The sequence below is a fragment of the Solea solea genome, chromosome 6, assembly GCF_958295425.1.
Source record: "Solea solea chromosome 6, fSolSol10.1, whole genome shotgun sequence".
Taxonomy (NCBI): Eukaryota; Metazoa; Chordata; class Actinopteri; order Pleuronectiformes; family Soleidae; genus Solea; species Solea solea.
Window position 1 is genome coordinate 3920964 of NC_081139.1, and position 26675 is coordinate 3947638.

Genomic DNA, 26675 nt, shown 5'->3' on the forward strand with positions numbered 1-26675 from the left:
CATTTATTCTGAAACGTTTGGAGTGTGTAATCCTCATACGAGTTAGACAATGCACCATTTTCTTTGGAGACAGGAAGCTTGGCTCAGGCAAACCTCGCTAAGTTCTACTCCCTGCAGTCTGCCACAAGAAATAAAAACTGCAGAGCCATGGCTTCATTATCTGGCCACAATCCAAACGATGGAAACCTTTTTACAACCTGCTGTGGCGAGAGGCCTGTCTCTTCAAAGGCAACTCTTTTTTCTTTTGACGGCTTCAAAGTGAGCTGAAGCAGATGGATGATCTGTGTGGTCTTGTGTCATACTTTCATTCTAATCCCTTTTAGTTTTTGCTAGATTTCTTCTTTGACAATCAGGACACTGTTTGTAAAAGGCCTCATGCTTCTGATTTAGTTCTCTATTTGAGCCTTAAAGTCAAGCAACAATGTTAATTTCACTTCTCAATATGTAAAATATTGCACCTTTTATACAAATGACATAATTTCTCATTGTTTAATAATTTAAGGAAGAGCTGACACTTAACCCTCCTTAAAATTTTAAAAAAGAACTGTCACAAAAACACTACATGGTGTCATAAAAAAGCAAACTACTAATGAAATTACCAGAACATTAAGTGGAAAATCAATTTCCTCTTTTTCTCACGTTGACTTCATAAAACGTCCTTCCTTTGCGTCACAAAGTCGCCTACAAACTCTTTACGTCTGGTTACATGTGTGACTGTTTGTGCTGCGTTAATAACAAAGAAGTTAAAAATGAACAAATGAAGGGAATAAAAGGCAGGGACGCCACGCGATATATGGACATTTCTTCTAGTTTAGCAACATGTTACATAAAAACAACTGTTTCATTAGACTCTGAAGTGTGAAACAACTGCAATATCTGTTGTTACTAAGATGAAAAACCTAAGGCGCACAGTCTGATCAATGACTGGATGTCCATGCTTTATACAGAATGTTAGTTTGAACACTTTGATGAATAAGAATAAGCACTTTGCATTATTTTAACCAAAGCACAAATGCTTCTACCAACCGTGTCTCTGTTTCCATCATTTCTGGCTTCAAGCCGAAACAGCCGATGCTTGCATGCTTTATCTCGTCGACTCTGCACTAAACCAACTAAAATCATAGTAATAACACAGGTGTTTCCTGTTTTGGGGTAAATTTGATAAGGTCAGACCGTTCTGATGCTGGTGAAGAGCAAATGACTTTTGGTCGTGCCCACTGTACATCTTCACTTCCTCTTCACTTTACATCTGTTGTGTCTTTTGTACAAAAGGACACTGGTACTGTCATGTAAAAAGTGCCCTTTGTGTTGTGTCATCTGCTACCTGATCACTATTGATCAACAGTCTTTTGGGACTGCAGTGGAAAAACAGATGGCTGGGACCTCCAACTGTTCACTGCGGCCCTCTGCAATTGAGTGTCTAACACCCATGGGAATTGACAGTCTTGCACAAATGAATTCACAGTATAATGTATTTTTAAAACATGGGGCAATGTGTTCTCAAGACAATGATTAAATTCATGTTTTGAAGGATGACTTGTGATATACTGGCAGTGAAGGGTGGAGGAGGAGCAGGAGTGGCAGCGGACTATAGTTTGCAGACACTTTTAAAGACTGAGTTTGACACGGGCTGCAATCGGCTCGTCGCTGCTCAAAAGGATCCCATTGACGTGTAAAACAGCAAACAGAATCTCAATGTGATTGTCTTTCAAATGAGAAGATAACATCACTCCGCATGACTGAAAATGACCCGGGGCAGAAGGTCTGAGTCAATAAATTGCTCCTCTTACAAATGGGCCACTGACACGTTGGAGCCTGCAGAGACAAACACACTCGCACACACTTTATTCCTGATAGCTGCTGCACCTTTGCTGCCATTTACTATCATTAAAGTTATTCAAAAAAAGATGCTAATGATGAGGCCGTGAAGTGTGCAAGTGTTCCTATTACATGTTTCTTTTTTAATATGAAAGGATTGGATATATATTAAGGTCTAATTTGACAGAGGTCTTGGCAATTTAAGTCTTCTCACACAGACAATTGTAGTGGATTATTTTGTGCACTAAAGTGTAAAGAGCATTAATTTCTTGTATACTCAAATGATTACTTTTGCCCATATTGGTGTGCAGAATGGAATTGAACTACATATCGAATAATAGCTACAGTAATACTGTAGCTATTATTCGATATGTAGTTACATTCATTTACAAATGCATCACTGACGGCTTCAATTCAAAAACTGTTTGGTTTGAATATCTGCTTTAATCAAAGGTCACACTCTTGAGTTGTGTGCTGTAATGATGTATGAAGACAAGTAAAGCGTCCATCTAACAGTCACTGGAGCAAGTTATTGACATATGTAGGTCAATACAACGTCCACAAACAAACAACCAAACAGACACATGTGATGATGTAGCTCACAGGGTATTAAACACTCACTGTAATGCAGCTGCATCTACTCCCAGCTTTACTGCAATTCTAAACATTTAATTACCACAATATTGTGCGACCGTGATAAGTTCTGAATCCGTGAGCCGTGAGGAAATTAAGGATTTCATTTTGGTGGTAGAGGATATGATTAGCATAAAATCCACGCTAAACACCCTCTGTGAGCCATTAAATCTGTTGATGTACAGTTATTGCTCGCAGTCCTTAAAGGAATACTTTTTGCATTTAGCTTTATATTACTAGAATTAATTACTAGAAATTGTGCTTCCCAACCTCATTTTCCCCTGAGTTGAGAAATATCAACTCCCTAGAGACATGGTTGAAACTTTAAACGGGTCACAAGACTTGAGACTTTTCTCATCTAAATCAAAGTTCTGATGATGATACTTTGTTTTGGATGTTGAGTATGTATTGAGCCGCTAGATTGGTCCATGAAAATAATCACAAGCAGATTCTTCTCTTGTCCAGAATTTCCAACCTACACAGAGACTTTTTACATGCACATGTTGCTATGGTTGTTTTTGTGTGTTGTTTTCATTTTCACATGACTTGCGGGTTTTCTCCTGAAGCGCAGCGTTCTGACCAAACCTCCCTTTGACTCCCGTGTTAAAACACAAAATACAAGACTACAATACAACTGTGGGAGCTCCTGAAAGCCTCCTGACACTCACAAACCAACAATTTCATCAGAAATACGACAACTTGAACACAAACTTTCTCTGTTTTTCACCAGTTTTGGACCAGCTGCAAGAGTCAGTCTCTCTCTGTCTCTCTAAGTTTTAAAGTTTAACTTTAAAACATTACATTTTTAAGCTGAAGGAGCATAATTTAGTCTCATTGTCATTTCAAAAATGCTGGTCTGGATTTTGCCATGTTTTTCTCACTGTTGTTTTCCTGTGTGCTAGACTCACATAATGCGACTAATGTGTTATTCCAGATTTATTACATCATTTAGTTAGACTTAAGTCAGGTAAAGTTCTCACAGAGAGCCTCACTGAGCAGAAGACAAGATCTTTACATATGGTGGCAGGTATACGTATATGTATGAACAAATAAAAAGAAAAAGGAAGGTTATGAAGGTACAGTAGTTACATTTTCACCCAAGAAATGTAAATTTAATGTGTTTAAAGAATCCATCATGTGTTTCTCATTAAAAACACTGTGTATGTATGAGATGAGGAGATGATTGAGGGTGATTTGAACCAACAAAGGCCTCTGGCTTTTTAATGTGGCTGAATAAGGAGCAGGTGCACGTGTTTGTGAGCCGCACCACACACGATCATCTGATCTAACCTGTGTGATTTTTGATTGTTTATAGTCAAATAGCTGTTGATGACATAAATGGGAAGATAATGGCAGAAAGGGGAAGTAGATGTAGAGAACAGCAGTAACAGAACAGTGTGCTTTAAAAACAACAGATGACAACAACAACAACATAAGGTCAAACAAACACACACACACAATACTACTTTAAAAACAACAGAAGGCACGAGCCGTCTTTGTCGATCGCAGATTACATATTATCCCGTTAGCCCTATTCATGGCTGGGTCTTGAATTACAGACTGCACAATGCAGCTCCATGCCGCAGTTCCCCGAGGAGCACAGTTGAGTTTTTGGATCGTGTTCACCTTGTTTCTTCACTGGCACAGTCCACACAGGCCAAACACAGATTTAACCACATCCAAGGCAAACCCTCCCCCCTTAGTTGTTCTCTGTCCCCCTCTGTTATTTGTGTGACAGATGTGTGACCTCCAATTATGGAAGTGCTCAAATCACAAATCAAGTAGCTGCAGGTTTTGCTTTCTACATGTAAACCAACATCACCACTATAATATGAGCAAAAGTGACGCCACTGATTTAAAAATGTAAAAAACAAGATTTTATTTTCCAAAACATTGACTACAGAGCAGATAAACACGAGACCATAAGGCTACATCACATCATGCTCTCTGGCGAAATCTGGTTTTAATCCTTTGCTTCCTGTGAAGGCAGGAAATAGTTGTCATTTCTGCAGGCAATTAACAAAGAGCCAGTGTGACCTTGCAGTGGCTTCCTTGAGTTTAGGGGGGGTTTGCCTGCAACGCTGCTGCTAATTCAATTACAGACCGAAAGGGCAAGTTAGGGAAGAGGTTCACTGTGGGAGTGTGAAAGGGCACAGAGTTAAGACCACAGTGCGGAGGATGTGTGCACCAACAGAGAAGAGGGAGTATTTCCACGGCAAGCAGGCAGCCTCACAGACGAGTAAAGACAGTGTAAACTGGTATGTACTCAGCAAGTTCCCAAAGGGGATGATGATGATGATGATGATGATAGAGGCTTTTAATACCCAGCTGAAACTTGTCCGCCTTTGTCTTGCCCACGGGTGATTTTCCCTCTGTTTTACTGACGCTGCAGCTCAGTTACAGCTATAGCAGTAAAACTCTCATTAATCTTTGCCGCTCTTGGGATACCCTTTAATGTTTTGTGGGGGTGTTTTCTGCAACAACACGACTGTCTGTCTGTGAGAGCTGCAGGGAACTTGGGCCTTACTAAGTCAGGTCCTCTGGAATCACTGCTCTGCTCATGTTCTAGATGTTTCCTGTTACTCCACAGCACACCTGATTCAAATAAATGGCTTGTTATCAGGCTTCTGCAGAGCTTGCTGATGAGCTGAGCATTGGAATCAGGTGTGTTGGGACCAGGATTGAGGACCAGGAATGAGGAACCCTGTACTAAATTAAATGTACAGCCTCTTCCAAAGACCTTGCTAACTGTTTCTGTTTGATGCTGGGAAGCTGTTGAACGTACAGTAGCACTAATTATAAAAGTGAGGGAAAACTAAAGTTGGGCAGAAGTAGTTGTAAATGTTAAAAAACCAAAGCAATAATTCAATGGATACTAAATATTCTACGCAGCCAGGGATCTGCAGAATTGGTTGATTATTATCTGGGCTCATAATCACAGTCATTTGAGCCATTGTTTGGTGCAGTTTTACATAACAGGAACAATTAATAATATTAAATAATTATGAATGAAGGTTATGCAGTATATGTGCTGGAAAGATTACAACACCTAATGTCCGTCTGGACTATTTTTTTTGCTTATTTTAACCATAAAAGGGCCAGAAAATGGCTTGTGAGTAAGTGCTTTCATATGCAACTTCAAAAAGGTAGTTGTATATGAACACCAGATTTTGCGTGTTCAATTTGGAATTTGAACAGTATAACACACATTTTAAAATAACATTTGTTTGAGTCTTTGTCTCAATGTGCAAAAACTATGGAAACTATGTACCAAACTATGTATGTTTCCAACTCTCTCCTCTCTTGCAACAAAGGCGATGATTCGCTGGCTTCCTGCAACGGCGCGAGTGAAATTACCGTAATAACCACACGTTGACTTTGACGTGCAACTTCTCAACTTCCAGAAAGCGTTGGAATTTTAACGATCGCACAAACCGTTGCATAATTACGGTAATAACACGTGGAGCACGTGTTGTTAAATGTCCCCCAACTGAGAGCCGTCAAACACAGGGAGGAAAATGACACTTGTGCTGAACAGATGAGGACGACCTCACAGTTGTTTACATATTTCTGCTTCCATACAGAGAATAGAAGCAGCACGGGAGGGAACTTCCTATTTTGGGAAACAGCTGCTTTAACGCAACAGTTTCTGGAAAAGGTTTGGTGTGGCGGGGGAATGAGCCGCCCCTTGTTAAGTTACAGTGTACTAGTGCTGAAAACAGATACTAGATCTGTGATCTTCAGTCTGTAGAATAAGATGTGTACAGTATAGGTCACATTTTGGCTTTACTCTGCCTCCTAGATATTAAAACTACAACTTCTGTTCAGCCCTAAAGTGTACTGTGAGTAGAGCTGAAACAATTACTCACTTAATTGATCATTAATAAAGTATTTTGATAATCGATGAATTGGTTTGAGGCTTTTTTCCTGATTAAAACAAGATTTCTGATTGTTTCAGCTCCTAAAATGTGAATAAATTCTCCGTTTCTTTGCTCCACATAACAAAGAAATCATTTAAACTGAATCATTTTGGTTTGTGGACAAAACAAGACATTCGAGAACATCATCAATTCCAGGTTTGACAAACACTGATCAACGTTTTTGAAAGTTTTCTGGTCCAAACGATCGGAAAATAATCGACGAAATAGTCGTTAGTTGGAGCTCTAACTGTGAGTAAAGTAGCATTACTGTATATAGTGCTACAACATCCTTTTAAAAGCCTCCAATCACAACAGCCGTATTATATTCATATATTTTTCTTACTCAGGAGTTGATGCAGTTCAGGCTGGTGTCAAACATCTAGGATCACTGTGACGGTGGTTCATGTGGGACGAACACTGGGTGGGCCGCCAGTGCTAACACTGAGACGTAAAGTGCGGTTACTCGATATAAATGAACTGAGACTGATCTCACAAACGGAGAGAGAGGTCCGTAGTCTGAGCTCTTGATAGTGCATGTCTGATCAGTGATATTCAACAGCTGCACGTCTGCGAGTGCTTTGAAGGCTGTCCAATAAAAACCCCTCTAATCTTGGCGAGATTAGAGAGATAACAGATTATTAATTACTCACTGTTTTCTCAGCTTTTACCACTGTGAGCTCATTTCTACAATGTCTAATCACTTTTTATTGACTTTTAATTTAAGACGTCGCGCCTTACATTCAACTTAATGTTAACGTTTCCTTTGATGAGATAATGCCGAGACTTAAAGAGCCATCAGAGATCATTGGAAAACGCAAACATTCATATATATAATTACAAGATCAATAAAGGTCACACAGGAAGCCAAAGGGCCTGTGGCTTTTGACTGGAACATGATTATACAGCAACTTAACTAAAACTTAATTTCAGACATACTGGTATCAACATTGATACCTACGATGGAGTATGAATGCCAAACTGAAAATAAAAACATATTTAATCTTTCCAGAAAAAACTTGAAATATTGCGAGAATAAACTTGTGATATTAAAAAAGTCCTAATATAACGAGAATAAAGTGATAAATTAAAAGAATGAAGTCGTAATATTATAAGAATAAAGTCATAAAAGCATTTTGTGAAGTAATATTTTGGTTTGTCCTTCACAAATAAGGAAATACTTCATCTTTTTTGTCACGTCAGAGTTTGTTTCAAAGAAAGAATCACACAGGAAATCATCTTCCTGTGTGAGAAAATGGCTGGTAAATTTTAAAATTAAAATAAATAATGGTACAAAATCTTGTACTATTACGACTTTATTCTTTATTCTTTATTTTCTTTGCTTGGCCCTAATACTACTGTCATAGATAACATTATCACAACAGTTTTAAAATGGCAATGCATTTTAAATTGAATGAGTGGATTCTATCCAAGGAAGTGAGGTCATCTCTATGAGTTACTACAGTGCAGGTTAGTTATGGTAATAACTAAAATCAACCACTATTACTTGTCTGCCCTTTTATAGGATGGTTACCATTTGGAATCACGTCTCACTTTGATGTAAACTGCAAAAACATGTGTCATTTGATGCTACATGGCTCATGTACAACACACGAAGACATCACCGATCTGAGCTAATTCTGAAATTTAAAACTGACTTTGACATCAGAGGATCTCCCACTCAAATGGCTCAAAGGCTCTGGCAGACAACCACCTCATGCATGCTCTCTTTCCCTCTTTGTGCTGGTTTTTAATGTCCTGTCTGTTCTCTGTCTCCTCTGCTGAACCGTGCAAGGCTGAAAAGCTGATGCTGCACTACAAGCCTCACTGCAAAAGCCTGAGTTTGGAAAATCTTACGTCTACTCATCGCTGCGACTAAACGATCCAGCACTCCCATATAAACCCTCTGTCTGGGGATGATGTCAGGTACTCGGTCTGTGTTACCAAGTGAATCCTGGGCCAGCAAACATCAGAAATGATTCACGTGTGTGGAAACACTTTGATTGAGCTTGCAGATGACAACTGCGAGCACACAAGGGTCTTTGTAGATAAGTAAGAGGGCATGCCGGGAACTCCAGAACTTCACAGAAAGTCACAGCTGCCTCTGTCATCATAGCGGCGTTTTTATGCAGCTGCAGCGTTTCAGCCTGTAACCAAAGCTGAAATCAGACCTACACTGTCTCGGAGACTCTGTCACTCCAACCTCACGTCCTCCGGGACGGAGTTAGCCCCCTCTACGACCCCCATTGACCCCTGTCTGTCAGAGGCTCAATGCCCTGAGTGAGAAAGTTGGGGAGGGCAGCCCCCAGTGTCTGATTCCCCTCTGAGGCGAAACATCGAGGGGCAAGCGAGTGAGAGGACAGCAACATTATTTGACTGGATACTGGATACTGGATACCCTCTCAAATTTGACCTTAGATGTGACCCCAGGGTGTGTTTTTGTGGGTACTAGTCATTTTATGTTGTGTGTTTTAAAGCCGTAAAGCATAAAAGACCATCCATCCATCCATCCATCGTCTACTGCTTTATCCTCCGCATGAAGGTCACGGGTCACTGCAGCCGATCCCAGCTGACATAGGGCGAAAGGTGGGGTACACCCTGCACAGGTTGCAGTCCATCGCAGGGCAAACACACGCAAACAAACAACCATTTTACTCTCACATTCACACCTCATTTAGAGTGTTCTGTGGACTGTGGGAGGAAACCGGAGAACCCAACTGCAACTGCACTAATCACATACTCCGCCGTGTGACCCTCATAACAGACCATGTCTGACCTTTGAATAGAATAAGCTACTTTGGTACTGCTTTGAATTAAAGCTGCCTTAGAACCACTTGATTTGTACAAACACAGAGGCAGACGCTGGTGACTTATATGCACCGAGATGGTATAAGGAGCACACTGAGCTGGCTGAAGACGTGGCTTTCATGCGAGAGGATGAAAGTTTGCGATGGTCTCTCTGCGCTGAGAGGCACTGATTCATGACTTAATGCTCTCCAGCAGAGAGGAAATAAGTAAACCCAGAAAGGACTCAACAGATTTATCCACAAAGTAGAGAGGCTTAAATTATGAATGCATATACAGTAAGGGTCTGTCAGGCTGTATAAAGTGCCTCAGTCACGTCTTTTAGGGAGAATGACTGCTCCATAGATCTCAACTCTAAATCCTCCCATGATCGCTCAACTTAAAAAATAGTCAAAGGCTGTTACTCACTTGGAATTGCCGGGGCTTGTTCGGCTGGGTCATAACAAAGTATTGAACGGCCAGGTTGATGTAAGTCGTGCGGTACGACCTGATGTCCTGGAGACCCTGCACCAGTTTGTACAACTCCAGGCACATCAGACCTGCCACTGCTGCGGTCGTGGTGGCAATTGCAGGGATGATGCGTCCAGCGATGCGTTTACTCTGTAAAGGAGAGAAAATACAGATTTCTTTTATACATGAGAATATAATTATGTTTCAATGTTTATGTTTTTTACTCCACTCTTGTAAGATCATTAAAACTACTATAACACCAGATCAAACACTAGTTTCAACGTGATAGTAATCACTACAGTTGCTCATGTAATACAATATAATGTTACAGGGGTAATTTTTGCTACATAATGACTAATTTGACCTTTGACACTTAGTCTGGGTTTGTGCTTTGGTAAATAGTGCATTATTTTACCCAGTTGCATGATACAGTATATACAGTCATTTTTGGTTATTCTATAGCAGATTTTGCATCTATTAAAATGCACGTCATACAGTAGGAATTTACAAATCCCTTTGCTCAGCTCTTATGTGTGTTTACATATGGTTGCTGCAATGGTGTATATACATTTATGTATAGTTTTTCTTCCTGTACAGTTTTTTTTATATATATAATTTAAAAAACAAAAATTAACCAAATTTTAAAATGTTATACTGCTGAGTGTAAATTGCATCAAAGGGAGTTGCACTCCAATTTCATTGTACACAATACAATGACAATAAAAGGCTATTGGTCTCACTGTGTCGAACCAAAGGACAAACACCTAAGAAGCCTGATGGTGATAATGTTGTTCCCAAACGAGATGCAACACGTGGTCTCTGTACGATCACACACAGTTAACCCTCTTTTCTCTCCCCCCTCACTCAGCAGTACCCTTCTTTGTTTTTTTCTGTTGCTGTGTGTGTGTGTGTGTGTGTGTGTGTGTGTGTGTGTCTGCAGCAGCGGCTGGTACAAGGTCTGGCTCAGGTGTCGCCTCCCAGGCGACAGGTAAAGTGCCGTGATTAGTTCTGCTCCTGGGACAATAGGTGAGCCGGCCGTTTCTGCGGCTCTGGGGCAGGTGTGTGCTGCACCAACTCAAAACACAACCCCAAGGGAGGGGGGAGCAGCGTGCAGTGTTCTTCTCTAATCTTCACCGCCTTGAATCTCTGACTCACTTTATATGATATGAAGAGAATCAGAGGTATTTGTAAGCCTTCGTGAAGACTGAATGCGACGATGTTATGAAGATGTTAACCTGGTGGCGATCTGCTGCGGGGATGTCGTAGTTCTCGGCCCTCAGGTTCGAAGCGGCAACAATGAAGTCCATGTGGAAGTTACTGTCATCGTCCTGTGCCAGGTGAGATGTTACACATGCATCAGTGAAGTCTTATTACTATATAACAGATGAGAAAATACTTTCATGGACAAAGTGCTGGGAGGCCTGACGTTCCCTGTGATGTGGTTCGCGAGTTAGAACCGCTTTGAAGGCTTTGTTTTTGTGTCCCAAACTACACTGATACACGACATGGTCACCTCATCAGAATGCGGTGGAAATCAGATTTCCGTCGTGATCGACGTGGCCAGTGAGGTCATGCCTGTGCCGCTGTGGCTGCACAAAGGCAGGGGAAGGCGACTGTCACTCAGGGATGGCTTTAGGGACTGTGAGGACGCTCCTAACTGGCAACCTGATGCCTCTGAAACCCTCCTACACACATTCCATCTATCCACAGCATGACCAGGGCACGTAAGGATGAAAATGAAGGGGGGGCAACAGGGAGATCTCATTCTTATTCAAGATGACATTCGATATGTGCCTGCCTTACCTCATACACCTCCATCCTGCTTCTCCTGAGTGATTTATCAGAGCCCTAATTCGGGCTGTCTGGAATTCACTTTCAATAGCCTCACTAATTCATACCATTCACCCCTGCAGCTTTCACTATGCAGCTGTAACTGCATCTTTTCCAGGTTGCTTACAGCCCTTTGTTGAATCCGGAGCACCCCACTTCCATGCTAGAGGTCTCAAAATTGCCCTCTATATATTCAGGGAAAGATAATAGATTACTATTATGTATAGACAATAGATTTTCTCTTATGGACCATGTGATAGTAAAATACCCTCTGTTGAAACGTAGACAGTCCTATACCTTTGGACAAAATGGTTCAGAGAGAACGTATTGGTTGTAATTGTACAAGACAACAAATTAGTGGTGTTTTTTTCTGAAAACTGTGCAATAAAAAGACACACTGTAAGAAACATAGTGGTATCTGCAGTATTGGGTATTGCACTGAATGGTAAAGACAATAAAATGGATTTTGAGCTCAGGATTCTGATGGCTCAGGCTAAGTTGCAAGTTGTTCTTTGTCTGTTTCTTTTGATGCTCCTTGAATGCTACTCATAGGGAAGGGAAGCAGAGAGAAGAGTCTATTACAGCTGTTAATGGCAGATCTGAAAAGAAATCTACAAATGATTTGACGGCATGTTCCTCAAAAGGTTGTATGCAAGAGTAAAGAAGTGTCTTGTTGATTGAATAACTGACTGTCACAAAACAACTAGCTAAGGGATGCGTTTGTGGAAATCTATCTCTATAAGCTCGTGCATACTGTTTCCTGTTGACCTTTACGTCACAAAAAAACAAACAATGAACAGCAAGATGGACGGTGAGTAGTATCGTGCTGTGTTTCTCTATGTGTCGTACCCATTGTACGTGTTAATCTTGATACAAATTAGATGGAGCATGGCTCTTGTGGTTGCTGTGTTGTCCGTATGATTTGCGGCAACATTACTGCATTTTATACATTGTCTCCTTCTACTTCCAGGTCAAAGACCAGGGAGGAAATGTTGGTGCATGCACAGAATGCTAAGTCCGACTCCAGTCTGACTTGAATACATGCAGCAGTAATCAGACTATGAATGATATGTAGTCCGACTAAGACTAGCTTGATTTTTTTCAGACTAACATGTTTACATGACATTAAGAAAAACAAATTATTGTCTTAGTCCGACTAAAATCAGACTTTTAACATGCATTTTAAACACACTGACTATCATACAGGGAAAAAAATTGTTTTACAATCCCTGTACCCAGCCACAAATGCTTTAATTGTCAGCTTAGTGCTAAAGCCAATGAAGTCCAGACAGAGAGTGATGAGGTGTTGAAATGGGGTGTGAATGAGTGGGAGGAGAGACTGCAGTGGTGGCTAGATGCACAGTAGACATGTTATAAAGAGTCAATTTGCCTTGAGGGTTCAGAGTGTGCCACTTCAAAGACTCGGTTTGACACAGTATGTCTCCGTCCCAAGTTCTCAAGTGCACTGCATTTCAGCAAAACAGTGTCACTGGAGCTTTCACTGGAGCTTTCACATGACTCCTGTAGAAATAAATCTGTTCCATATGAGTTGAGTGACTGAAATATTCTTTTTTTTACTGTTTTTACAAGGAGGATGTTCAGTCCCAAAATATACATCTTAAATCCAGGGTGTTCAGTGAGCACAGAAAACAAGCAAGCTCTGTTTCTGTTGGGGGGAAAAGCTCAGACTCAGGTCACTGAGGGGGGGCACCCTGCTAGGGCTCAGCTGCCACTGTGTCTGTGGTGTCTGCACTGGGAGCAGCAGAGCTGTCACGACAATCCCGCCCTACCTTCTCAAAGTCGATGGGGTACATCCGAATGGTTGAGCTCTTCAGAGACGGCGACGCCAACTTTCCTTTCAGCTCCTCAAGTCGAGCGTCCTCTGCAGCAAAGACACAAGAGGTCGTCAATAAAAGATGATGATGGGAGTATATGAGAAAATAAAAGTGTTAAAGGTAACTCACCTGCGTCATCACGTCCCCGTTCCCTGCTCTCCTCCATCTCCTCGTCATTCGCATGAATCGTCACAGAGGAGCTGGGAGTAAAAGACGGTACCTGGACTTTCTCTAGGATCCGTGCGATCGAGGCACCGTCTCTTGTCCCTTTGATCCCATAGATGTGTCCATACAGATTAGCCGCTGCCACCACATACTCCATATGGGTAGTCTAAAAACACAGTATCCATACATGAACTGTTCATGATCATAATCGTAAATAAATGGGTTATTTGAGTATACAAAATAAAAAAAATGCTTATTATATATGACAATAGCCATCTAAGAAATCATGAAATATGTAATACATTACATTTAAAATGCAAAAATGTTTTTAAACAGCACAGAGTACAACTAATATAAAATATAATATATAACTATTTCTCAGTTGTGGATTAATATACAAGTAAATAAATTAAACTGACATATTTCAGATAATTCAAAATTCAAATAAATAGAGATATTTTACATTTGTACACGAGATTAAATGGAAATAGCAGGAGGTAAAAAGCTATGGCAAGAGTGCAAACATGGGGTAAGAAGAAAGCAGAATATAACCTTAAATAAGTTAGATATATATTATATTACTGTGTATTATAGTGTTGTCAAATTGCCAGTGCTTCTGAGCTACAGTATCTCCCATTTAATATCAGCTTATTAGCTCCTTTGTTACTTAATGCGAGAGTGCTGTTATCGAGATGATTATCTGCCTTTCTTTGTCTGTATGCAGGTGAGGCTGTGTCCGCAGCCCAGATAAGACTTCAGTATATGGTTGGATTGAGGAAGAGCCTCTATCAGACCAGATAAAGAAGGAATGTGAGTGGACATCATCACCAAATACTGCGGGGTCTTTTCTGTCTTACCATTTTTATGGTAAGGAACTGGACCAGACACGACTTACATTGTCAGGGTTGAAGATCAGAGGATGAGGGCATCTCTTCGATCCAGACCAAAAGGGCAGACCAGATGAGGTCACCTAAAGAGAGGCAGTAGAAAATCCCTTTATCCAAATGATCAATGAACTACTATTACATTTTATAAACTGGCTAACTAGTAGTACCGAATATTTCCTTCATCGGGGGTTCGCGTCAGATGTTTAGCAGAGACGGTAAAGTGGATATCGTCCTTAACCCATTAACACCTAACCCTCAAGTCTGGACATTTATTTATTTATATATATATTTTCATTTGCTTATTTCAAACATTAAAAGGGGCCACAAAATGTCCTGTGACTAAGTGTTTTTGCCCATTTTTCCCTGTTAACTTTCGATATCTGGAAGTTATTTACAATTTACTGCATGTTAAGATGCAGTTGTACATGAACACCAGATTTTGCGTGTTCAATTTTAAATTTGAGCAGTATAGCACATATTTAAAATAACATCGTCTTTGTCTCAGTGTGTCCAAAAACAGGCCAAAAAGTGGAAACTACAGTATGTACAGGCAGTTTTTCCAGCTCTCTCCTCTCTGGTGACAGAGACGCTGATTCGCCAGCTTCTTGCAACGGCACTAGTGAAATTACCGTAATAACCGCATGTTGGCTTTGACATGCGACTTCTCAGCTTTCAGAAACCGCTGGAATTTTTCCGACAGCACAAACCGCAGCGTAATTTCAGTAATGCAAAGTGTGCTTGCGCAAAGGTGTCGTCTGCGATACGCTGGGTGTTAAAGGGTTAAAAGGTGATGAAAATGAAATGGTCTGTTACCTACGAATTTAAAGAGAGCTGGAAACAGTACTTATTCAACATCATTGTTGGATATTTTACTGCAGAGAGGTTACATACTATAACTTTAATTCGACAGGATTGTGGGATTGCAGATCTTCCCACAGAACATCCAGACTAATATTGTTATCAGTTGTGTGTTGACAACAGTAATTTGTACGTCTGATAAAGGAACAAAGGAGCCTGAGAAGCTTTGATGTTGCCAAATGGTCCATATGTTGGGAAGGAGAGAGTCCTCTTGTGAAAGTGCCGCTTTTTCACTGTAGGGGAGCTTTGTATAGCAGCCAAAAGGCGTCAACAACATTGTCCTGTTTTCATTTAGGCCTCGGATGGCCACAGAGCCTTTAAAACATACATTTCAAGTATTTTCCTTCACCTAAAACATCGGTATATACATAGACAATAAAATGTCCTCTACATATTTTGAATACCTTTTGAGGGAGGTGCATGATTTGTGATTTTAGAGTATAAATACCACCTATTTTGTCTGTTTATTTGATTAAAAAACAAACAAACTGGTATTACATTTTCTGTGATTGGCTCCACCATTCCCCTTAGAATGTTGGATTATATGACGGAGAAAAACAGCTAAAACAATTAAACCTTAATAAAAACATCAAAGACTTCAGTCGTAAGCTAATGTTATTTCATGAAGACCTTTAGTTTCTGCCGTTTTATCTACATCCACATGTGGGTTTATCTTTATTTATCCATAATTAGTTCTTTCTGATCCAGTCATTGTTCTGTGTGTCAACGTTTAAACCACATCCACTTCTGTGTGCAGGCTCACATCCAACTGAACTAACCGTCATATGCCTGTATGTACCGGCATTTGTCAGGTTGGATTGTGACGGTTAACTGACGTGAGCGGCCTTATCATAGTTCCTCAGAAAGTCTGTGGTCAAAATGGTGTGACGCACCGGTAACAAACAAACAGGTAACGGGCACAAAGAGAACTTTGAAAAGAAAAAGAGAAACAAAAAAGTGACAACCGTGATTGTCAAGAGTTCCTCTGCACACAGTTTATCGTCATAAATCATCATAAAAACAAGTGAAAGCTAAATCCATCATGACAATCAGGTCTGAGGGATGTTTTCATTCCTACAGAGATGTATATTGATGGCAGAAACAGCCACTTTTCTGCACTGAGACTGGGGTTAATGAGGGTCTGTTTGGATTGATACTGAGCCGTAACCCTCCACCCCACCCCCCCACCCCAAGATGTGACGGAAACATGTGACATCACTCGGTCTGCATGCCTCACCAGATTACAAACCTACAGGGATGCTGATATTTATCACCAACTGGCTTTTGGTAGTTCAGATTTCAAGCGAGGTCAAAAGTAAACTTTGAGCCGGGGGGAAAAAAATATGCTGAAATACTCCTTTAGGTAAAAACTCCATGCACACACACACACACACACACAACAGTGCCCCTCTGTGTCCACAAACATTAACTACAGCTTTATTTGATTTTTACCTCGTTGGCAGGAAAACAGTGCAGGAGCTGGCGAATCTCATTGTTATAGTGAGTCTCCCATTTGCAGCGAGCCCAGCTCACACAGTCCTCCCAGTGTGTTGGACGTTGTCCTCCACTTTTCATGTCCTGCAGGCTGCTCCACACGTCCCCAAGAACCTCTGATGCCTCCGCATCCTTGTGGTCAAGAGTTCGCTCGACAAAGCCTTCGTCCCTGCAGGAAACCGTCAGAGCAGTTCTTTATAATTGTATTGACAGACGCACACTGACACTGACGAGAGGAGTATGATCTCATTTACGTTCTTAAGGTCTAAAATCTTCAGTGGAATCCAGATGTGGAAAAGTAATGAATTACAATAGTTTTTTTGTGTACTTTTTTGTATTTTAAATGTTACTTTTACTGAAGTATGTTTTTCCTGAAGTACTGTACTTTGCTACGGTTAAAATCAAATCTGTTACTGAGTTAAAAAATGTTGGCCTGAATTTTAAAAAATTAAAAATTCACGCACCAGAAACTTTGGCAGTGAGTGATAAGGACAGGTGAATGATGAGGACAGTTGAGGACAGGTGAATGAAGAGGACAGGTGAATGATGAGGACAGGTGAGGACAGGTGAGTGATGAGGACAGGTGAATGAAGAGGACGGGTGAATGATGAGGACAGGTGAATGATGAGGACAGGTGAGTGATGAGGACAGGTGAATGTGATGAGGACAGGTGAATGTGATGAGGACAGGTGAATGAAGAGGACAGGTAAATGATGAGGACAGGTGAATGTGATGAGGACAGGTGAATGATGAGGACAGATGAGGAGAGGTGAATGATGAGGACAGATGAGGACAGGTGAATGATGAGGACAGGTGAGGACAGGTGAGTGATGAGGACAGGTGAGGGCAGGAGAATGATGAGGACAGTGATGGATGACGACAGGTGAATGTTGAGGACAGTGAATGATGAGGACAGGTGAATTGGCACTAATTAAGGTCCCTGAGTGAGTGAGAAAGCTAAAACAGTTGTGACCTTTGACCCATTTTGACTGACTCATTATGTGTTCACATGTCTTATTTTGTCTGCACTTTAATTTGTAAAGGTTTGCCTTTAATTAAAAACAATTCATGTGAGATTTGTGTCCCCTTGTTCTTTTTGCACGACAGAAAGAACCCCCAACCTTGTTTAAAAAAAGTAACAAAGTAACCTTTACTCTTTACTTTTACTTTACTTAACTTGAGTAAATATTTAGACCAGTACTTTTACTTGTACTTAAGTAAAATGTTATCAAAATAGAGGTACTTTTACTCATAGTTGAAATGGGGGGAAGAATATTTGAGGAAGTGAAAATCTGTAATGTCCTCATGGAAAACCATATAGCTCAATGAATCAACAACAGTCACAGAGGTCACAGAGGTCACAGAGGTCACAGAGGAGAATGACTGAACTCAATCTTTGTGTATTAGTGTGTAGTCCTGACACTGACTCAGAGGGAATTCCTTTGATGAGTGACCATCGACTCATAAGAGAGGAAATGTGGTGTTTTTTGTAACTTTGTAATGTGCTGGTCAGTGCAACTCTACACCCACACGCCCGGACAGTTTTTGTTCCACAGTCACATACCAGCTCACTAACGCATTACACTGCACTTTACTGTGCAAAAGAAAAAAAAGAAGAGAAGAGAAGAGAAGAGAAGGGCATCTGCCTCCTCTGCATGTAGCTCCACCCAAACAAGTCTAAACAGGAACACTTTAGAGTCACGGTTCTGCATTGAGCTACATGGGCAGAAGCAAAACTCATTAGCCGTGACTTAACATTTACATTTTTTCCATGACTGCACTATTCTGGCTACAGTGCACTTACTAAAAGGCAAGGAAAATGGTATTTTTTTAAACATAAGGGTAACATGAGAAACTCCCATCAGCTGCAACAATGATAGCAACAAAAGAAAGTGCTTTAGAATGAGGGGGGGGAGGGGACAGGGGGGGGTTACACCAGATATCCCCAAAACAAACAAAAACACAGTGGGATTAGCGAGGCTCCGATTGGGGCTCAAAGCTCAGGCTGGAAAGTGGAATCTGTCACTGATGTGCCGTTACATTCTAATTAGATCAATACTTTATGGCAAGCTCTGTGTTTTCCCGTTTTCCCCACTTAGTACATAAATCAGAACACCTAATTAGCTGAGAGACTTTATGAATTATTTAGTTTTCAAGTTGCCGTGTAAGATACTTTACAGTGCACAGCCTTGGCAAAGCGTACTGTTTATGTCATCTTTTACTGGAGGGGTTTACTGCTGAGAGCCAACCGCACATTTTCCTGTTTGTAAAACAAAATAATGAGCTCATGCCACTTCATTAGCCTCGTAGGGCCCGCTGGAATGCTTTCTAAGAGAGCAGAAACATCCTTGTAAAATGAGAAGCGAGCGGTCTTTATGTGACAGCCGATTGGGAGAACGCAGTTTCTCACGTTTTTTGCCAGAGGCAACGTTTTTGTGTTGTGGAAAAAACTAAATAATTTTGGCATTATGTCTTACCTCAGGAAGAGATTCACATTTCCGGGCGTTTGTTTAAACAGTCCTTCAAACTGGTCTCTGGCCCACTAAAGGAATTACAAAGCTGGGTGAGTATAAAGCCATTTAAATACCCAGTGTATGAGAATATACTGTGTGACCATGAAGTAGCAGTTCATGTTAATCTCGGTTAGTCAGTTTAAGTCCAGACTGAAATATCTTTATTGTTGGATCAACTGCCAGTAACAATGACTGGAATTCAAATATTCCTCAGTAATGACACTGGTCTGAAGATCTGAAATCCCTGTTAAGCTGCAGTGTGTGACTTTATTTGTGTTGTTGATGTTATTTTTCTGCCTCGGTTTAGTCTCCATGAAAAGAAACAATGCAACATGATTTATAATGCTGTGCGTTTACATAAGCAGGGCTTAAATATAAAATATTAAGTTTTTTTTTAATATATTGTGTCTAATGCACCAAAGCAAAGTCCTTGTCTGTTTATTACTTAAGCAATAAAACTGTTTCCAATTTAGATTCATCTGAAAACTGTCAAGAAATACTTGTGTGTGTACAAAGACATTGGTGGTTTGAAGGCAAGAGACATTTGTTTATATATAAAAGTTAGACACTACAGTTTTAACATCTAATGTCTGTTACGGCAAGGTTTAACCCTTTTGCATTACCGTGCAATACGCAACGTTTTACACTGTGCTATCAAAAAGAAAATCTTAAAAGCTGAGAAGTTGCATGTCAAAGCCAACATGTGGTCATTAGGGTAATTTCCCTCGAGCTGTTTCAAGAACCCAGAGAATCAACATCTGTACATAGTTTCCATTTTTTGGCCTGTTTTTGCACATTTAAGAAACAAAGACCCCAAAAAATGTTATTGTAAATATGTTTCTTACTGTTCCAATTTCAAATGTCACACGCAAAAATCTGTTGTTGATGTAAAACTGCAGTGCCTTTTTCTTTTTCTTCATTTTAATTTGTTAAAACAGTATTTTAATTTTGAGGGTTAGGTGTTAAAGGGTTAATTCGACTCTTAAGTCTGAGTCTACAGCCGACCTGGAGCGTGTGCTCGATGCGGTGAGGGAAGTTCTTGAGTGTGCACAGTGGGATCTCATCTTTTGAACTTGAATTGTCAGGTCCATACGACTCCGTCAGGTGAGGGACCACCACCAGAGTGTGACCTTTGCTACCAAGAGTTCCTCCCTCCAGCATCGGCTTCTGGTGTTGAACGCAGCGTCCGTCCAGATAGACCCCTGGGCACCAGAGAGAGGGGGTGGGTTAAAAATGCTCAAAGCAGTGCTTTAATGACACTTGTGCAGAGACAGAGAAAGTGTCCTCACTGGCTTCCACATTGTCCAGCGCCGCAGCCACTCCATCAAGGCCCTTGAAGAAGTCGTACCCATACACGCCTTCACTGTCGGAGTCCAGACGATTCTGATGAGCAGTGATATTCATCCGTGGGTTCATGTCTCGCACCGCTTTGGCCGCAACCTCCGACTTTGGTTTCTGTTCATGGATGAGTGAGCAAATGTGCAGCGTGTACGTGCGGGAGAATGCAACACTGATCTAGATGTGTTATTAGAAGACAGAAGGCTTCCTCTCTTTCACTATAACCAGCACACACTGTGTTACTTACGCTGTTTAAACACGAGCTATAAAAACGCCTGATTGTCTAGATCAGGGGTGTCAAACTCAAATGACCTGGGGGCCAATTAGCATCTAGTTTGGTCAAGTTTGGTCAAGAGGGGGCCGGTCTAGAGAAAAAAAGTGTTCCATAGCGGGATGGGCAATATAAGATATTCATGATGATATGAGACAGAATTTCAAAGTAAAAGAGCTTGTTTTGATGTAAAATTGCGTATACTTCAAAATAAAAAACCTATTTATGATAAATAGAAAATTTAGCGGAGGATAATTATTATTAAAACAGCTTAAATGTTTGTAATTTAATGTTGAGTAATACATTTAATAAAGCAATAATTACAACCGAATGTCTTATTACTATTATAAGAAATATTGCTAGCCAATTAATTTTGTCAATTGGAGGGCCGCATGTGGCCTGCGGGCCGCCAGTTTGACACCCATGTTCTAGATGAATAAATAACTAGGTTGTGTGTTTTCCTCACCCCGATGTCATGAGACCTGAACAGGAATTGTCGATTCAAGTTGGACCGCTCTATGAAGTCCATGTCAGTGACGGTGATTTGGCCTTCTTCTCCTGCACCGAGCCCCATGAGGGCAAAGTTCTTAAGAAGCTCACAGCCGATGGCGCCGGCTCCGACCTTGAAACGAGAAACGACAAGTTTGAGGACAAAGACTGCGAATGTCTGCGTTACACGCGCATGAAAAGGTCGTATGCACAAAAGCTGCAAAAACAACACTGTTAAAGGAAACAGACAGAGGGCCTGGCACTGCTGCGGGGCCCCTGCACACTGAGGGGTCAACAGCGGCAGGAAATGCCACCTGAATCACAGCCGTTTCCTGTGTGTGCCATCATTAACACCAGGAGGGGAGCAGAACAAATGCAGCGCCATCTTTTCCAGTGCAGAGTGTGCCCCCTGCTGGGCAATTTTATTTTTAAACTGCTCCTCACCAGGAAGTACTTCTGCTTCTCCAGCTTCTCCTGGAAGGCAGAGCCAAACACAGCGACCTGTCCATCGTACCTCGTGTGTTTCTGTCGGGGAGAGAAAAAACAAACAGTTCAATTAGATCTGAATCATCATAAATCGGATGGAAGGAAATTGAATCGTGGAATGTCTTCACATACTGCTGAAAAGGAGGTATCTGCCACTTCACTCTCCCCCTCAGACAAACACTCCAGTGCGTCGAAATACAGCCACTGACGAAGAGGTGTAAACTTCCCGGAACACGCCTGCAGGACGATCATTTATCAATCAATCTGCATATTTTACATTTAGTTTCTCTTCTTATTCATCTCCAACTACATTTGGCTGCTCCCCTTTGTGTCAATTTGAATTTTTCCCCTCAACTTAAAACCCTTAATCGTCACCTTAATAACTTCCTGCGCAGCGAGGCCTCCGATGAAAGCGTTGATTGGAGCTAAGTCGCCGCGTGCAGTGTAGGAGAGGTTTCTCACGGCGACTTCATCCAGCTTCTCCAACCGTGTCACTGCGTTCATCTCTCTCACCATATCAAGCAGGACATCTGCGTCTGACTGTACGGCACAGAGCCACAACGTTTGAGTCTCATTAACATCATTATATGTTTTTTTAATTTTAACTATTAATACTGCTTCCCCTACCTGAGATCGAATATGAGGGAGACGCTGTTCTTTCTTCACGAAGCCATGCAGAGCTTGGAAAGCCAAGTGCAGCGTCTTGTGCCTCGACGTCTTGACGAAGTCGTTCATGTTCAGGAGTTCGTAATCCGACAGCGCCTCACTTAGTGGTTTCTGCAAATTCACGGTGTGGACATTTTATTGACTGTGTGTTTTTTCCCGAAGGGAGAAAAAAAACAACAAGATGTTAGTTAATACTTACAAAATTCAGTATGCAGGACTCTTTGACCTCAGTGACTATTCCACCACTTTCATACTCAGAAAAGGCGGACGTGTCACCGATGCTGAAGGAGTAAGGGTCTGTTGATAAAAGGAAACACACACACCAAATAGTTAGACTTTCATCGACTTTTAAAGGGGCCACAGGTGTGTGCGTGGGTTTCCTCCCACAGTCCAAAACATGCAATATGGGGATTAGGTAAATCAGCATACAGCACTATTTGATCTCAAGTGGGCTGGACAAGTAAAATAATAGCATCATAACCTATGAACAACAAGAACTGCGATTTTTTTTCCCTTTGTTTTACATTTAATAAAATATATTTTTTTTAAAAAACATGAAATTGCTTGAGAAAAATAAGTGCAATTTCAACAATATTATGCCTATATTAACCATTTACACATCACACTGGATCTTTAAAGGCACATACATTTATTTAGTCACAGGTGTCTGGAAATGAAAAATATAGTATTTCACACTATGATTATAATCTTGTCTTAATGTGAAATTTTAACAAATTCATCCTGCGGGCCGGATTGGACCTTCTGGCTGGCTGGTTCTGGCCCAGGGGCCATACGTTTGACACCCAAACAGCGCCCCCTGTGACCCTCATGTGGAGGATAAAGTGGTAGAAACAGGTTAGATACAGCAATATTGGAAAACCACAAACATGAGTGTCTGTCATACTATGTCTAAGGCAGAGGTGTCCAAACTTTTTTTAACAAGGGCCTTATTTGATAAAGTGAAGATTTCCAGGGGCCAATGGTCCTTTATTTCCCCTTTTTTTAGCAGTAACATTTGCATACAAATGCACTGTTTTATAAAAAATGTAGAATAGAATAGCCTTAATTTGTCATTATGCAGGTAAAAACACACCGAAATTGGGGAGGCTTCTCCGCAGGTGTGAAAACATAAACATAAATATGACATTAAAATAAATATGTTTGCCTGGCAGCAACAAGCAATCAGACAATGCAATACAGTATTATAGGAACAGTTTGTTCAGAATTAATGATATTGGGTTATCTTTTTTTTTTTATTGAGATGTAACCAAATCAAAGCCGCGCAGGAGTGAATAAAATGTCTTTCTTTCCACATCTGGAGTCAAATAACATAATAGGAGTTGAGTGCATATAGCTGTCTGTCACAGGTGGGCTGATGGGGGTGACATAAATAATACATTATAAAACTGAGGCTGTGGGTTATACAACATGTGAATGTGAAGCAACACTTACTACGCACTGTGATTTCTATCGGGCCGATGCCGTTGAGCTCCGTCATCCCTTGCACCTCAAAGAAAGAAACTTTGGTGCCGTCTATGAATCCATGGTGCTCATCTGTGCAGAACACCACGCCACGATTTCCCTAAAATAAACACAACACTTTGAAATGTGAAGAAAAATATTCAAGTATACACCTAAAATACACCTAAGCTGCCCAAGGGTGTTAAATAAGGATTTACCTTCGTGATACTCTGCACCAATGCGGACGTTGGTATCTCTCCGTTCTCGTCCAACACCTCAAACTCTTCCCCAAAGTCACAGAACAGCTGACTGCAAACAATCCACAGAGCTCTCACTTGTTTTCCGTCCCCGCACTATAAGCCCCATGGAGTTATTTTCTGACCGTGTGTTTAGTCCACTCACCCGCAGAGTCCTTTGGTGTCTGCCACGATTAACTTTATCGAACGTGAATGGCAGAATTCGCCAAAGCGTTTCTGATCGTCCAGTGAGGAGTCGGTGAGGACCACCACCTGAAAAATGACAACAGAATCAAATATGAGCCCAAACTGAGCCGAGAGAGCAGCTTTCACGTTACACAATTCACACAGTTTCATCCGGTGAAGTACCTGATGTTGCAGAAGCAGGTCCTCGTCCACCGGTCCAGTGTGCGCTGACACTTGCACATGTGGGTTTAAGGCTGACAGCTGTTTCAGGGAACACGTGGCTCGGTTATGACCGAGGTCGGACTCCTTCAGGAAAAACTGTGGGAGGGGGACAACAAAATCACAGACTGACGAAAACGACCCTCGGGTCAAGGTCCACCGGCTCACTTGTTCTGGAGCTCCCATCGTCTGTGTCTAGTTGTCACGGCACCGTCTAAATATTCCACCTCGTGAAAGAAACACTACAATAACCTATATAACTCTATAACATCACACGTAAAAACCACAAATACAAATCCAGACTGAACAATAGCCTTTGGAATTGTAAAACAATGGAGCCACTAGAGCCACAGGACAGGCTGATAGATAGGTGAGGTCATCGGGGGCAGTTTTTGCTGATGTTTCAAAGTGAAGAGAGTCTGCATCTTGTCAACTTTACGCACCCTCAACCGGTGGCTTTGTGTCGCAATAGTCATCGCACACTCAAGTCTAAGTCTGTGGAAACAACAACAATAATTAACTGGAAACATGTAGATTAAATTTAACAGCATACCGAGCAGATATGGGACGGCACGATAGCACTTCTTTGTGTATGATACATTTGTGCTGAGTCATTTCAGAGACATAATTCTCCAACTGTGTGTCAAAATAAGCAGCCCAAACATGACTCAGCTAAAAAAACATATGTGATGATATCATCTCGCGCTGAATCTGTTTCCCTTTCTTGCATTTGTTCCTTAATTGTTTTGAATAACCTATGAAAATGGTAACTTAAGTTTAAAAACATCATGTAAAGAAGGGGGTCAGGCTCAAGTCAGTATGTTTACACACTTTCCTACTACTTCCTGACACGGATCCATGTCTTTTGTTTTCTGTTTTACTTTCGTTAAGAGGAGTTAATATTAAAAAAACTAAATATTTATGACCCTACAGTTGTTGTTACTGTTATTATGTTACAATGAAACAATAACACAGGAGACAGACAACCTTACCAAATATCAAATAGTATGTAAAACATATATAACAATTTCATTTATGGACTTTTTAAATGTGGAACATACACGTTTAATGTAAGAGGTTATAAGAAACTCAAGGGAAATCACTTCAGTTTGATAACAGGAAGTTATAAGTGATATGTGACGAGCAGCTCAGTGTCTTCTCTCAATAATAACGAGAGAGACCAGGGTCCCGGGTCCAGGGTCCCGGGTCAGTACCTGGGAGGACAAGTCAGTCCACGCTGTGAGGCCTTCGTCCTGGACAGTGACAGACTTCACTCCGGACAGAATCACATTCTTGGCGATCTCGACCCCGAGACCGCGCTGACCTGCGATCAGGACGCTGGCTGTGGCCATCCTCTGCATCGCCTCGTGACCGAGAACATACCTGTGGGCAGGTGTGTGTGTGTGTGTGCGCGCGAGAGAGAGAGGGGGAGAAAGGGTCAACAATCTATGGCTCACGCACAGCCTCGTCTGGACGGTCGCGTGTTTTACTCACAGTTGTCTGGAGTAGAATCCCTCATCGATTTCGCCCGTCGCCGACATGTTATTGCACTTGTAATAAACACAAGGTCCAGTCGGACTGAAGTGAACTGACCTGAGATCAGCTGTGGAGCGTGAACAGGAGTGAACACACAGAGAACCGGGTGAGAGGATGAATGACTGAATCATCCAGCTCTCACCAGAACATTTCACTTTCGATTCAGCTTACTCTTTTGTAACTCTCCGTTTCTAGTCAAAGCCACTAGAGGGCGACTCAAGACTGTTAAATAATAATAATACAGTGTGGTTGTAGCTGTAGTTTCAACATAATAATAATAACAACAATATTAATAAATGGTATCAATAATAATGATGATAAAAGTCTGATTTTAAACGACACCATTAACAATCAAGCTATGTTTTCAGTATCCAGTAGTGTTATTATTATTATTGTTGTTATTATATAATGATTATTACCATGATTTAATCTTATATAAAATCATATATTTTATTCTTACAGCATGAGTTCTTTTTCAGAAAGTGGTCTGAGTGGAGTGTGGATTGTGGATGCATTCCTCTCATAGTTTCCCGGATGCAGTTTATGTTGGAGGAAGACAAACTTCATACCTAAAATGAGAGT

At 41.1% G+C, this 26675-nt stretch overlaps 1 protein-coding gene across 1 annotated transcript in view; it reads right to left on the reverse strand.

The window, feature by feature from the left end:
- The window catches only part of uba7 (ubiquitin-like modifier activating enzyme 7), a 34299-nt gene extending 8064 nt beyond the window's left edge, over nt 1–26235 (reverse strand). Inside the window, exons 1-21 of the mRNA XM_058632170.1 lie at nt 26052–26235; nt 25772–25940; nt 24522–24656; nt 24319–24425; nt 24135–24225; nt 23908–24037; nt 22655–22752; nt 22417–22566; nt 22165–22329; nt 21922–22026; nt 21748–21828; nt 21281–21436; nt 20495–20660; nt 20211–20407; nt 19170–19234; nt 16651–16861; nt 14349–14423; nt 13418–13619; nt 13244–13335; nt 10859–10951; nt 9582–9773 (exon numbers count right to left, since the gene is read on the reverse strand). Of these exons, the coding sequence (XP_058488153.1) occupies nt 9582–9773; nt 10859–10951; nt 13244–13335; nt 13418–13619; nt 14349–14423; nt 16651–16861; nt 19170–19234; nt 20211–20407; nt 20495–20660; nt 21281–21436; nt 21748–21828; nt 21922–22026; nt 22165–22329; nt 22417–22566; nt 22655–22752; nt 23908–24037; nt 24135–24225; nt 24319–24425; nt 24522–24656; nt 25772–25940; nt 26052–26224 (2853 nt within the window). The 5' untranslated portion in view covers nt 26225–26235. The remainder of the gene's footprint in view (nt 1–9581; nt 9774–10858; nt 10952–13243; nt 13336–13417; nt 13620–14348; nt 14424–16650; nt 16862–19169; nt 19235–20210; nt 20408–20494; nt 20661–21280; nt 21437–21747; nt 21829–21921; nt 22027–22164; nt 22330–22416; nt 22567–22654; nt 22753–23907; nt 24038–24134; nt 24226–24318; nt 24426–24521; nt 24657–25771; nt 25941–26051) is intronic.
- Nucleotides 26236–26675: the final 440 nt, after the last annotated feature.